Source organism: Sus scrofa, chromosome 9, assembly GCF_000003025.6.
Source record: "Sus scrofa isolate TJ Tabasco breed Duroc chromosome 9, Sscrofa11.1, whole genome shotgun sequence".
NCBI classification, from domain to species: Eukaryota; Metazoa; Chordata; class Mammalia; order Artiodactyla; family Suidae; genus Sus; species Sus scrofa.
In genome coordinates, this window is record NC_010451.4 from 55,612,377 (window position 1) to 55,626,470 (window position 14,094).

General features: G+C 55.4%; 2 protein-coding genes across 5 annotated transcripts in view; one reads left to right on the forward strand and one right to left on the reverse strand.

Annotated features, from left to right (window-relative positions):
* The window catches only part of FLI1 (Fli-1 proto-oncogene, ETS transcription factor), a 136,880-nt gene continuing 123,314 nt past the window's right edge, over positions 529–14,094 (forward strand). Inside the window, exons 1-2 of one of the 4 annotated variants that reach the window (XM_021063122.1) lie at positions 529–745; positions 1,941–2,021. In XM_021063122.1, the coding sequence (XP_020918781.1) occupies positions 1,983–2,021 (39 nt within the window). In that variant the 5' untranslated portion in view covers positions 529–745; positions 1,941–1,982. Of the gene's footprint in view, positions 746–1,940; positions 2,049–7,816; positions 7,927–9,083; positions 9,446–14,094 lie in introns of those variants that run through there. The other 3 variants (XM_021063121.1, XM_021063124.1, XM_021063123.1) reach the window with 3 other exon arrangements.
* On the reverse strand, positions 6,821–9,211 carry LOC100516820. Its single transcript, XM_003130072.5, has 3 exons — positions 8,874–9,211; positions 8,154–8,743; positions 6,821–7,232 (listed from the first exon to the last, which is right to left on the reverse strand). The coding sequence occupies exons 1-3, from the start codon at positions 9,177–9,179 to the stop codon at positions 7,010–7,012; spliced, it is 1,119 nt and encodes a 372-aa protein (XP_003130120.3). The 5' UTR covers positions 9,180–9,211; the 3' UTR covers positions 6,821–7,009.

Below are 14,094 nucleotides of genomic sequence, written 5' to 3' on the forward strand. Positions count from 1 at the left end.
TTTAAAATCAAAACCTCAAAATCGCACTGGCTCTTTAACACTTGCAATCCACCCTGCCCTTATAGATGCTGTCAGTAGGAGCTACGCGCCTGTGAGGACCAATAAGAGAAAAGAATAACTTTAAGGGGGAAAAACTTAAGGGCTTGAAAAAAGCGAATTCAATTTCACTCCTACTGTTTAAATGTAAAGAATAATTATTTGCATTGCAACCACTGCAAACTAAATACTCAGCTTAAAGAAGGTCCGGGTTTCCACGTCTCCTCCTGGCTTGACAGGGCTGTGTGACTTTACATTTATGATATGTGCTGGGTTCTGGTGATCCTTGACATTTCCTAGTAACACAGGGAGGTTTCTGGAAAAGCAGCTAGGGGCAGATGGGTAGCTATTAGAACAATTCATCAGACAGCAGTTGAAATATTGATAAGAAAACGGAAATCAAATTAAAAGACGGGAAAAGACAGAGGAAGAGGGAGTGGGGCGGAGAGCGCTGGAGAGAGGCAGCCAGAGGAAAGCTGCAGGGCGCACAGACCTGAGTGGCTGCTGCAGCCCGTAGGATGTGCAGGGGCTGAGGCTGCCTGGATACGCTGAAAAGAAAGGCAAACTTCGACTCTAGGCAGCCAGCGGGTTTAATTCCACTCTGCCAAGGATTGGGAGTCTGGGCACAGAGGAGTCACTCCAAGAGCTTGAACACCCTGGAGGTGCAGAAATCCGGCTCCTGCTGGCGGAGCAGGAAGGGGTGTCTAAGGTGGGTGTTCGTTTGTGTGGGATCTGGGGGTGGGGGTAGGGGGCCAAGGCAGATCCCTCTGCCGGGCTGTCTGCTCTAGTTGCAGCCAGGAAATGCAAGGCTTTTCTGGGACTCTTTCTTTCTCTCATTCTCTCCCAGGTTTTCTTTTCTCTCCTTTCCCTCCCTACCTCTTGCCCACTCTTTTTGCAAATTTCACTCGAACTTTCCAAGAAAATGGGGAGACGCTGGAGCAAAAGCACCAGGGAGAACAGTGAATGGGAATCTAGGAGCCTGGAGAAAAGTACCTGGTCCCTGCACTCGTGTGTCTGTTGTGGCTTCAGGAGCCAAAAAGCTGGAATTTGTTAGTGGAGAGAAAAGTGTTTTATCAGAAACACATTGGCTGCCGTAGTAGCTGCACCCTGCCACGTTAGAGGTGGTTTAAGAGAAGGGAGGGAAGGAAGAGGAGAGAGACGGCTGCCAGACTTGGCAAGGAGAGGGAGAGACGTACGTACGCAGGCGGCACCTGGCATCTTAGGGTAGATTTTTGTGCCTTTCAGCCCAAATAGTCAGCCCTCAGACACTACCTCCCTACCACTAAAAATGAGGCCACCTCATTCCTGGTCTTTGGGAAGAAAAAAAGTGTTTTCTTTCAGAAAAGGGGAGGGGTGCACTCTGGGAAAGAGGCCTCTGGAGACCTCAGAACCTTGAGCCAGGTGCTTCTTTCTAAGCTGTCCCCCACCGGGAAGTCCTAGGGCTTGTGGGGGAGCCAGGCAAAAGCACTGTGCCCTGATGTTGGCAGAGCTGCCCGAGCGTTGGCAACTCTATAAGTAGCTGTTCCCTGGGACCTTTGGCTTCATGGGTAAGGACATCTACCTCTTTCCTTGTTACTGTCCCCTCTGGTGGGGACAGGTCACTGTCCCCATGTATGAAACTACCCAGGGCCTGGGGGAGACAGATGTCTCCAGATGGGATTACAGGTGGAAGAGGGTTACAGGACTGCAGGAAAGAGACTCAACAGTGAGAGCTGGCTCTCACCACCTCCTTAGCCTGAAGCCTAGGGGATAGACATGCAGGAGGGCGCAGGTACCCGTGCTTTATCCTCCCTCGCTGGTCCAGGTGGAAGGAAGCCTCCCCCCCCCCACTCTTCTGTCATCTCCCATTGCGTTCCTGCTTCACCATCCCCGACTCGTGGGTGACTGAGGTTTCTCCCATCCAGGTTGGTTCTTGGGCCTTCCTGACACCTCCTCACCAACCCAGAATGTTCCAGACAGTCCCTGACACGTCGTCTTACGTCAAGGTAAGACATGACAGCGTCTTTAAACAGGTAATGACCCCCAACCTCCCCTCCCCACGCACACACACCCCCATGGTCCCTTCCGTCCCTCCCAGGGAAAAGAGATGGGGGAGCGGCGGCGCTCTCGGCGCGGGAAGGTCTAGAGCAAAGGGCACGAGACCAGATGAGGGTGTGCAGATCCTCTGAGGACAAGGGTCTGGGCCAATTCTGTTTGAGGAATCGATGTGAACAAACCTGGTGAAGGTCGTGCAGGGAAGCCGAGGCACTGGGGGCCTGGCTCCCAATGTGTGGCGCGCACAGCAGGTTCTCCGAGTCAAGGGTCTGTGTGGACGAGAGTGTGAAGGTGTGAGCATCTGTGCATGTGGGGACGGGTGAGTGATCGCGATTCGCTTCTTCCACGGATTCGACACCCTCTAGTCCTCAAACCCACCCTCCTTGGCCCCACCAGCGCCTCGATAGCACAGATTCCTATATTTAACAGTATATCAAAGGGTGTTGGCTTTTTTTTTTTTTTTCTTTTTCTTTCCTTTTCCACAACAGTTCCCAAGAATGTAAACAAACCAAGGCCAGGACATCTGGGTTACACGTTTAATGAAAATCCGCCAGCGGGGCGGGGCCGAGGGTGGGGACCCGCTCGGTGTAGGGACCATGGCGCGATCCTCTCGCAGCTCGAAGCCCAAGCGCTACCTCCCGGCTTCTGGGTAGCGGACCAAAGCCTTCCGCGCTTGGGGAAGGAAGGACTTCGGCGGCCGGGCAAACCCACTCCCACCTCCTTAGGTCCCGGTCCCGCCCCCTCCTTCCGGAAACTCCGCCCGGAGCCCCATCCCCCCCACCCCCGCCAGCCCCCTGCTCACAGTCCAGCGACAGCGACAGCCTGGCGGTGTGGCTGTCTGCAGGCGCCCGTGTACCTCGATGGAATGGGAACTCTCGAGTCTTATTGGGGCGCGTCAATTATGCATCCAACCCTCCTCCTGTTTCTCTCAAGGGAAATTTGTTGACACAAGGTAGCATCTTCTGGCCCCTGCCTATGGTCTGGAATCTATAGTCAGTTTGGGGAAGCCAGGTTTTGGAGGCTTGGCAGGGAAGGGGTGTTTATCAACCAGTGATGAATGAATGAAAAATGAGGGACTCAATGGATGCGTAATCAGTGAACGGAGGGGTGGACGCACGGCTCCCAGGAGGTGGCAGAGCACACACAGAGTAGAGCGCGCTCGGGTTCGCGGCGTCCAGGTTTCCTGAGAGGTTAAGGACGCCGCGTAAGCCCTCCCGCCCAACCGCTTCCAGGACCCAGGGCACAGCTGACCCAGCTTCCACTCTGGTCTCTGCCCAGAGGGCTGTAAAGGGCAGGGGACGGGGAGCTTCGGTCTCCCTCCTGTTCACGAGGACCCCATAGTCTGCCCACACCTGACATCCAAAACCTCGGGGATGACGAACCCCGAGGGACAAAAGGGAACCCAGGAGCTTGACTGAGGCCAAGGGCCAGAAAGAAAGCAAACGGGCCTGGGTTAGGGGAGGGAACCGCTGGGGGAGGGGGAGAGGGGCGGCAGTCTACGAGTTGTGGCCGCCAGGGGAGCCGCTCGCCGCAGGAGCTCTTTTCAAGGGGAAAAAATGGATTTTTCAGCAGCCACAAAGTTTGTATTGTTGCACAAAGGGGTGCATTGATGACGGCGAAAGGTTCGCGTGGCAAGGACAATCTTGGGTCTGTTCCGCCGGCTCCCTACGCCTACCATTTGCCAGAGGGGCACAAACAGTCCCTGGCTGCCAAGCCTCTGTCATTCCGCCCCAGGCACTCGGCTCAGAGGCTGTTGACAAACACCGCGGGCCCTGGCGCCCAGGCCCCAGGAGCCAGAAGGCGAGCCGGGCCCTGGAGAACTGAGGGTACCCACTCCACCCGGGCAGCGATCTCGCTTCCAAGTACTCAGGGAGGAACGCTCAGGAGAGCGTGTTGGGCGGGTTTGAGGCTGGAAAACGCAAGGAAAAGGTGAAAAGGAATGAGAGCATTGTATCTGCACTAATTTATTTAATGTTAATAACAACCGTAGGAGGCAATCCATTTTGCAGATGAGAAACAGGCATTGAGTGGTTAATGTAGCACCGCTTGCAAGGGGCAGAGCCAGGTACAAATAATAAGGGCCAAGCTGTGCTGAATGCTAGGCAAGTTCTAAACATTCGCTTCATCTTTACGACAGTCCTTTGAGGTAGATCCTATTATAACGCCAAAGTGCAGAAGAGGGCACTGAGGCACAGAGAGGTTAAGGAACTTGTCCAGGGCCACAGAGCTGGTAAGTGCAGAGCTGGTATACAAACCCTAGTTTGGGGGGTGGGGTGGGATGTGTTCCCAGTGGGAAAGTTCAACCGGGACGTTCCACTTGAAGATATCGGGGAGGGGCAGGAGACCCGGTGGAATAACTCTGGTCAAGCCCGCGGAAGATGCCCGCACTGGGCAAAGCACATGTCAATCTCAGCGCCAGGAGCACGTCCCTGAAGGCCCTTCGCTGCTCCACTCGAGACTGGCAGGGTCCTCCACTTGCCCTCTTTGCAGTCTCCCAGACTCCTTGTTCTCGCTCCCCTACCAGCCAGCCTGCTGGTTCAGCCCACGCTGCATTCTGGGGGAGACACCCCCCACCAGACGAAGAGAGGCTGGTGGCCCAGAATGTTCACAGCGACAGGGCCCAGGGGCAGCATCTGGCCGGCAGGTCCTGAAACGTCGTTTCAAGGACGCAGGTCTGTACTTTAAACGCCGTTTGGGGCGGCTGGGAGGCAGGGCGGCTGGAGATTGGAGCGGCTGAATTCTCCCTTCCCCCAACCCCCCCCCCCCCACCAACCTAGGCGCCGCCACTGGGTGAGGGTCCCGGCACCTGGCTGGTCTCCACCTCTTGTCAGCCTGAGCTCTCTGGTCTGCCTCCGACTCCCTTGGGATTTCCTCCTCGACGCCGCGTGGTCTGGGGACCCGGCCCCTGAGCGCCACGGGCTCGGGGCGCAGAGACCCTCCCCCTCCCGGGCCCTCCCGCCGCCGCGGCCTCCCACGTAGCGTTTTGAACCCTCTTGGCGCTAAGGCAAGAACGAGCGTGGGGAGCGGGCAGGGCGAGCAGAGGCTCTAAATCTTCCTTCAATCTGTGAGTAGATGAAGTCTGAGAAACAAATTCAAAGCAGGCGCGCCTGCAGAGCCTTCCTGCAGAAATATTCCCCGGCATTCAAGCGCATCCAGGGGCGGCTCGAGCTGCCTTGTTTGGCTAAGGTCAGACGAGACTCGAGTTCTCCAATAAAAATAAATCTCAAATTAATTATGGCCTCGAGCGAGGGGCCAGACACTTGAAGCTGCAGTTGTGCAGTCTGGAGTTTTGGCGCTCGCCTGCCCATCCCTCCCCCGCGCCCCCTCCCCCACCCCCTTGCCAGCTCGAATACCCGCGGCGGCCGCTGGACGCGAGGGGCGGGAGGAGGGAGGACTAAGGGAGAAGGATCCGCCCGAGAAGCTTTGCCAAGCCTGGCATCTTTCGGGGTTTCAAGTGACTGGCCGTCCTGGGGTCTGGAGGCACCCCAGGGACCAGGCTCCCTTTGTCGCGTCCTCCCACCCCCAACCCAGGGCTGGGACCAAAGAAGCCCGGGAAGCTGCGTCTGGAAAGTCTTGACCGGGTCAAAAGGGCTGACATTGAGCCAGCCAAGACACGTTTCACCCCGCCGCTCCCCTCCCAGGGGAAGCAGGACTTCCGCATCTTTGAAAATATTGTCAAGTGCCGATGGTTCAAGGCAAGTCATCCCACCGCAGTTGCAATGAAAATGCTCCAAGTCCAAAGGTTTCCAGAATATTTGCTCCCGTGGGCCTGCTTTTAACAAGTGACCTGAGACTTAGAAAGGTGTGGTGGGCTGTTTGGTTGGTCTCCCCCCTCACCCCCCCAAGTTGATAGCTTTTGTTTTAAATGCTAGCCCAGCTCCCTTGGCTGTAAGCTTCCTTCCCCAACACTCTTGATAATAGCCGGGGCTAGTGGAGTGGGGAGGATGGTAGCCGGTGGCACCAGCTCCTGGGCACCAGCCCTGCCTAGTCTGGGAAAGAGAGAAGCAGGACATTCTCTGGTGAGCCAGGAAAGAGGGTGTGAGCTAGTGTGTGGGCTGGGGTAACCAGCCCTTAGCTGGGCCAAGTGACCAGCGAGGAGGGGGAGGAGAAAGGGGAAGGGGGAGAGGGGTGAGAGGAGAGAAGGGGAGGGAGAGGGGAGAGAGGAGGAAGGCTTCCCCCCTTCCCAACTCCAAGACAGTTTTCATCTGTAGCCGTCTCACCACAGGCTCTCTATCAATTTGTCTCAATGCAAACATTCGAAATATTCTCTTTGGCGGCTCGTGAAAACAATGTGAGCTGCCAGGATCAAACCATCTTTCCAGATGTCTGGTGGTAACCACATTAAACAGGGCAGACTTGTTTACTGTTGTGTTTGGTTAGGACTTTTTCCCCCTTCGGGATTTAAAAAAGCAGCAGCAGCCGTGGAGTAGGGCATCAAAACCAGAGTTACATAAGTGGGCAGACCTGCCCACTGCCATGTCAACACGAGTTGCAGGGGATCTCAGGTTCCTTCAGGGGGCTGTTCAGAATTGGGGGGGGGGCTTTTCTTTCTGGGTGGAGGTCTCTGTGAATGGACAGGGGCTTCTCATGGAAGGGCTGGTAAATACCAAAAGCTAAGGCACCAATGCCAGTCAGAGTCACTAAGGGGTGACAGCTATGCCAATGACAGCCTCTCCCCACCCCACCCCCAACTTCCAAATTACACAATTGCTTTGGTTTTAAGGCAGAAACAGAAAGTGCTCATGAGTCCCACAGTTCAAACAGGAGGACAAGTCCTCATTTTAATTTAGTTCCACATGGAGTTCTCCCAAGAAGAGAGGCAGGGATGCTAGGGACGTTGGGGTGATCAGAGCAGTGAAGGCAGGTAGTTGCCAGGCAGAAGAGGAGTTGGAAAGAGAAGACTGGCCAATGTTTTGCCACAGAGGTGCCTTCACAAGCCCTAGAAGGGGGAGCCACTGCCTGGCCTGGGGTGGCCATTAATGACCTCAGTGTTTGCCCAGCACCGAGAAGGGGGCCTCCTGTGGTAGATTGGCGGTCTTTCTGCCTGAAAGAGGGAGAATGAGGCTGAGGGTGCCGGGTTTCTGGTCAGGTCCTGGTGGGAAGCAGTCTCCCTGCTCCCTCCTGAAAGCCTTGTTGTCATTTGAAGGTCGACAGAGTCTGGGCTGAAAAGGAAACAATTTGGGGTTTGAAAGGATGTAATTCATTCTTCCTTTCCCTTTAACCTCTTTCCTCTCTGGAAAGCATGTGGAAACGCTGAAGGGAAGAGTGAGAGGGCGAGGGAGGCAGGCTGAGGGGAGGAAAGGGTTAAGCCTGATTTCTTTTAATTGAACTCCAGAACTGGTGGCCCCAGGCAAAGGGGGGGACTGACCCCGCTAGCGGTAACCAGATGTGGCGGTCCCAGGGGAGCCCCCGAGCAGACCCCTGGATTGAGAAGCAGACAGGAGGTGGGGGGGCCGGCTCGGCCCCCATCCCACCCCATCCCCCCACCCCACTCCCCCGTACACACACCGAGTCTCAATTGCTGGCAGGCTGCACCCGCCACTCCAGGTCTGGTCACGTTCAGCCCCGTGTCTGTATTCGAACCCAAAATTGGAGCTGAATTGATGAGACTAATTTCGAGAGGGGGGCGGGAGGAGGGAGGGAGGGAGGCCAGCGAGCTCTCTGGGGCTCAATTGCTGCTGAAGAAATAAAGAATTAATGTCACTTTTTTTTTTTTTTTTGGCCGACACCCTTTTGAATTTTTTTTTTTCAATTGACTCGGATCTTCTCTGGATTTTTTTCCCCCTTCTTCCCCGAGTGGACTCTTAAATAAAAGTGAAAAAGTCCAAAGCGTGGTCTGGAAAGAGCGTGAACAAGGTAACCTGTTTCGGAGGTTGGGGACAAGGGAGTCAGCCCGAGAGCGCCTGGCGGTCCTCCCTCTGCGCCGGGACTCCTGAGGCTGCCCCACACGGAGCGGGCGGCGGCACTGCAGGAGGACCGGGGAGGTCTCTGGGTGGCGGGGACTGAAAAGGCGGGCGGTGGGGACCTTGGCCTCCGTGGCGCGGTGGGGATGATGGTCTGGAGCGCAGGCCCGGGGGTCTCACCTGGGAGAGGTCTGGGTCGGTGCGGGGATGTTGCAAGCTGTGTTCTGGAGACCTGCCGGACAGCCTGGAGGGATCGTCTCGCTGTACCGTAGGTTTCTTGGGGCCAAAGGTGGCACTGCATAGGCAGCACTGGCCCGGGCGCCCGGGCGCAAGGGTTTGGGCCCTTGGGTCGGGGTATGCGCGAGGGGTTTGACCCTAGATGGCGCGGATAAGTGGCCTGGGGTGCCGCGGATCCCGGAGCCGGGAGCTCTCCAGTAGCTGAGGGACCGAGGCGCACCGCCCCGAGGGCGTCCCTTCGCTAACCGCGCTGGGAGCCGAGTCCCCGCCCCCGACGGCCGAGGTCCGTCCGAAACCGCAGGAGCCCGCGTAGTTGCGTGAGCCGCTCCAGGAGTTTGCGCGACTCCGCAGTCGAGGGCCCGAGTGGAAGAATGTCCATTGGATGCACTTTTTAATGGTTGGTCTGCTTCGGTTTGCGTCCAGGTCTTCCAGGGCAGTAAGCTCCAGGTTATCCCCAGCCCGAGTAAACTCTTCTGCACTCCCCCCCCCCCCCAAAATTTGTCTCCGGCTGGAAAAAGCATTAATGAACGTATCTGTGGGAAGAAACGGAAAGTGAATGAGTCAGGAGGGCCACCTTCAGCCAACAGCCCCGGGGAAAGGAAGGAGGCCAAAGGCGTTTGGTGTTGGACTTTGGGCGAAGGTGATGGGGGGAGGCTTGCAGACCTCGGGAATCAGGGCGCGGGCGCCGGGCGTGGACCCCGGCATTGTTCCTAGTTCGCTCTTATCTCCCGGGAGCAAGTATCCTGTGTGCGCAGCGCATGAATGTATCTGGGCATCTCCGCGTATATTTATATAGTGTGTGTGATGCGAAAAGCAGGAGCAGCCGAGGGGAGGAAGAAGGGGTGTGGGGGGGGAGGGAAGACGAGGGAGACCAGAGGGGAGAGAAGAGAAGAGAGAGGAGAGCGCGAGACAGAGAGAGAGAGAGAGAGAGAGGGAGAGAGAGAGAGAGAGATAGGACTTCCTCCCCATTCGCAAAGTGAAGTCACTTCCCAAAATTAGCTGAAAAAAAGTTTCATCCGGTTAACTGTCTCTTTTTCGCTCCGCTACAACAACAAACGTGCACAGGGGAGCGAGGGCAGGGCGCTCGCGGGGGGCACGCAGGGAGGGCCCAGGGCGCCAGAGAGGCCGCGCCGGGCTAATCCGAAGGGGCTGCGAGGTCAGGCTGTAACCGGGTCAATGTGTGGAATATTGGGGGGCTCGGCTGCAGACTTGGCCAAATGGACGGGACTATTAAGGTAAGCGACGGGGCAGTGGGCGCGGAGCGGCGGGGCTGGCTTGGGAGGCGAGGCGGCGGGCAGGCTGGGCGCGGAGCTCCGGGGTCCCGGAAGACGTGGCCACTCTCCCTTCCTTCCGCGCCCCGGCTTTTCCTCCCGCGCTCGAGTGGCGGGTCTCGCAGGCGGGGGCGACCCGCCGGGGTCCCCGACAAGGCGGTCTCTCCGACACCCCTGGTCCCAAAGTGGAAGCCGGCCCCCTCCCACCGCGCTGCCGGCGGGGCTGCGGGCGGGGGCGGCGGCGTGAAACTCCGGGAGCCCGGCGCGGATCGCAGCCAAGGGCCAGAGACCTCCGGGGCCACCACTCCCACCCTGCGAGCCAGGCACCCGGGCCCCTGCGCTGGGCACCCGCCTTGGCGGCCGGCTTTCTCTCCCCGGAGGCCGAAGGCGGCGGGGGCGGGAAGGCAGTCGCCAACAGCCTAAGTCCCTGCAGGGTGGGCCCAGGGGCGGGCAAGTGGATTGGTTGCAGACGGATCTGGGTGCAAGTGAGTGTGTCTAGGGGTCTGTGCGAGCGAGTTCCTCCAGATGGAAGCCCTGTTTACATGTCAGTGCGGGCCAGTTTCCCTTCCTCTTGGCGCTTCTGGTGCCGGGTTCTCGGCGCTCGGGAGCTGCCGGCTCCCCAGGACTAATGGGCCGGGCCTCGCCACTCCTCCGCCGGGGTATCACTTTCCCGGCCGGTCCGCGCCACTCTTCGCGTCCGGCTCCTGCACTCCGCGCCGGGGCTGCACCAGTCCCGGGGCAGGTCTCCTGCCGACCTCTCGAAGACGCTTCTGCGCCTGCAGAGCCGCTCCTCCGAAAGAGAGCGGCTCTGAGCCGGCAGCCTCGACTACTGCCCGGCGGACTCCTAGCCCCCACCCCTACCCTCACCCCACGCCTCAAGCCTGCGTCCAGGTTGCCAAGTGCAGCCCAGAGGGTCTGGTTTTCACCGCAGGCTTCTCAGGGCTTCTGCCTGAGGGTTGGCTGCCTGCTGCCTCTGGAAGAGGGAAGTGGGGCCAAGAGCACAGAGGAGGGACACCCCCTAATGTGACTGGCCTTAGAGGACCGAGAGGAATGAATGGGACCAGGAGTTGGCTGCGAGGCTGTCCCAGGACACCAAGCCTGAGTCGGTCTGGAAAAACTATTAGGCTGGTGAGGTGGGGACTGGCAGAGCCCGCCATTCCCAGAACCCAGAGGAATCAAGTCTTTGCTCAGGGCTGAGTAAGAGGAGGCTAAGATGTTGGGCTTGGAGAATTCAAAAGATTTTTATCATTTGGGTGGGGTAGTGGTTTTTATTTTCTAAGGTTTTTTTTTTTTTTTTCTCTGAAAGTTTGAAATATGCTGACTTAAGTAAAAGGCACCAACAGCAGGAACTTGAAAATCTGGAGATGAGATAACTGATTGTAATGGGTTAAAGGGAGCCTATGTGAGTCTGAGTTCCTCAAGTTTAAAGTGTGTGGGTGAGGAGTGGGTGAGAGGGGATTCCTCTGGGAAGGTGGTCACTGGTCATTGTATGCCTATTGCTCTTCTTGTTGGTATGTGCGTACAGTGTCGCTGTCTCTCTGGTGTCAATAAGATGCTCCATTCTGGAAGGCTCCTGCTCGTTACATGGGGTTGCCTGCCACTTACCCAGAAGGCCCCCCTCTGATCCGGAAGGGTGGTAACACGGCTCCAGGGTCTTGATGTGGACACCCTTAGGAGAAGTGAAGCAACATCTCCCCGATGTTCAGATCTCTTAGCACAGGCCCTGAGGGTAGGGAGGAAGCTGTGGTCTGTGTACCCAGGATGTGCTAACCTCTTCAGATACATGCTCAGGGATTGGCATGGCAGGCCATGAGAACAGGCATAGACCAGGACCCTGGAGCTTCGTGCCAGGGGCGGGAGTGATGATCTTCTTTCTCCTGTGGGTGCCGAGCACCTGAGTCCATCCAGACTGCGGGGGGGGGGGGGGGCGCCCCCCTGAAAACCTTTGTCTCTGATCCAGGTTGCCTGGCTATGAGACCCACCAACAGAGCCGTGGCTTTTCAAACTGTCTTCTTCACTCCCTAACATTCTGAAGGATGGAGTCTTTAGTGTATACTTTGATATTTAAATTGTGTGAAAGCCACAGTTTCCTGTTCATGTGTGACCTTCGGATCTTGGGGTTCCCAGACCCCACTTCACAGTTGTTCAGGCACTGGGTTTGGAGAAGACAGTGGACAAGGACAGGCCAGTGGACTTCTGGTCTCTGAGTGAGGATGTGCATTCCATTAAGCCAGTATGATCTTAAGACTGTAAAAATGAAACGGTAGGTCTGAATCACCTCTACGATAGTGTCTTTCCAATCCTTTCAGTTCCTAAAATGTCATGAATGTCTGCTCTTGCAAGCGCATGTACCTACATGTCCACGAAGTCCGGTTCCAGACTGGTCTTAGGACACTACATCTCACCTTGAATTTGTAGACCCGTTCCCAGTTTGAATGGCCTTGGACGGCCTTAATCAAATCCTCTTTAATTAATTTGGAGATGTGAATTTTCACTTTCATGCATCTGCATATTTCTTCCTCATGTATAAAGCTTGTTTATATTTCAAAATAGCCCTGGGTCTCAGCACTGGGGAGCTATGTGATCCAGGATGCCAGGGAAGTCAGGGTTTCCTTGCAGAAGCATTTTATTCTGAGCATACTTTGCACAACTTCATGTGATTACAAAATCTCAACCTCATCACCCTTGTTATAGTAAGTCCTTCTGTATCATGCTCTCTTCTCCTCTCCAGGAATGTCTCTTGGGAAGGCTCTGAGCATCACACTGGGGGCACCAAAAGTTGCAGGGCCGTTCTACTCTTTTTGCCACAGACAAGTTAACCTATAACATTAAACAACACCCTGCCCCGCCCCGCTCCCCGTGGTGATAGTATCAGTGTTGAAAAGCACATGATACTGGTTGCTGCTTGAAGAATGACCCGGTTTCAAAAACTACGTTTTAGTTCTAGGCAGTCTTCCATTGTAGCTACTGATTATATTGATAGAACCTTTATTCCATCAATGCACAGGGTACCAGTAAAGATGGAGACCTTCAAAGAAGATGTAGATGTGGTGAATGACATAGGGAAATGAACCCACCAGGGACTTGGAGTCAGAAAGCTCGGGTTCATTCTCAGCTCTGCTGCTCCGTTGCTGTGTGCCCCATAGCAGGGCACTAAGCTCCCAGACTCTTAGCTTTGTCATCTCTACAATGGGGCCAAAGTACCTTCTTTTAGTAAGTCACAGTAAGGCTTCAAGAAATTCTGGCACCTTCATTGACTGTACCCTTAGTAGAATTTCTCCTTGGGGATAAGGCTTGCGGGCAATTGATTGGCCAGAAAAGTAGGTCTAGATTTCTTATATTACATACATAGTTCATTAACGCCACAAATATTATTTATGTGTCTCTCATGTTCCAAGGCTCTGCTTCATGTGTTGAGGGTAAAACAGGGATCAAAAGCCTGCTGGTGGAGTTCCTGTCATGGCGAAGCGGCGGAAAAGAATCCGACTAGGAACCAGGAGGTTGTGGGTTCAATCCCTGGCCTCACTCAGTGCATTAAGGATCTGGCGTTGCTGTGGCTGTGGTGTAGGCTGGTAGCTGTAGCTCCAATTTGACCCCTAGCCTGGGAACCTCCATATGCTGCAGTGTGGCCCTAAAGAGACAAAATAAATAAATAAATAAATAAAAGCCTGCTGGAATTTACACACTAGTGGAGGCAGCAGACACAGAAGTAAATAATCCTGTGTCTAAGGTCATACAACTTCTGATCAGCAAAGCAGGTTGGGGGGTTGAAAGCAATAGCGATGGCGTTGTATGGCCAGGATGGCCAGGGGCGGGGGGGGGGGGATGCACCTAGCAAGTCCCCGTTGCACAGAGACACTGTCAGCTTTCACCCTTTACCTCAGGAAGGCGCAGGAGCACCACACAACCAGCGCCGTGGTGGGAGAGCAAATGGGATTTTGAAAACCAGCAGAGTCTCTGAGCCAGGTGGGCCCAGGCCACACATTCCCACCGACAGGACAGCGCTTCTTCAGTTGGGAAACTTCACCATGGGGTCCAAGAGAAAACAACAGAGGGACGGATGTTCAGGAACAGTTTACAGTGGAGCCCGCCTTCCCTTTGATGAGTGACCCACTGCCCCACCTGTACCTTTTAACTTTCCTATCACCTGGATGCCTGAGAACTTGGCCAAGACCCGCTGTGTCTGTTTGTCTGTCCCTGTGACCATGTAGAATCGTCTCCCTCAGGGAGTTACCAAGTGGTGAATCTCATTTTGTTTGTGAATAATGTCTACAAAAAAAAAAAAAAAAAAAAAAAAAAAAGCTTTAGAGATTATTTAACTCCATATCCTTATTTTACGGGAAGGGAAACTGAGGCCCAGAGTTGTCTACTGAATTCTCCAAGATCACACAGCTAAATAGTGACATAGCGTGAGAGTCAGGGCTCCTAGCCCTCAGGCTAGTGTTCTTTCCACTATACCATGAACATCTCATTTGCTTTCTTTATGTTATTATCAATTATAGGATCCTGGAGGCTGTGTGTATGAGAGAGAGAGAGAGAAAGAGGGAGAGAGGCAGAGATAGAGAGAGACCGAGAGAAGCCTTCAAAAGAAAAGTCATGGAGAGTCTGACACT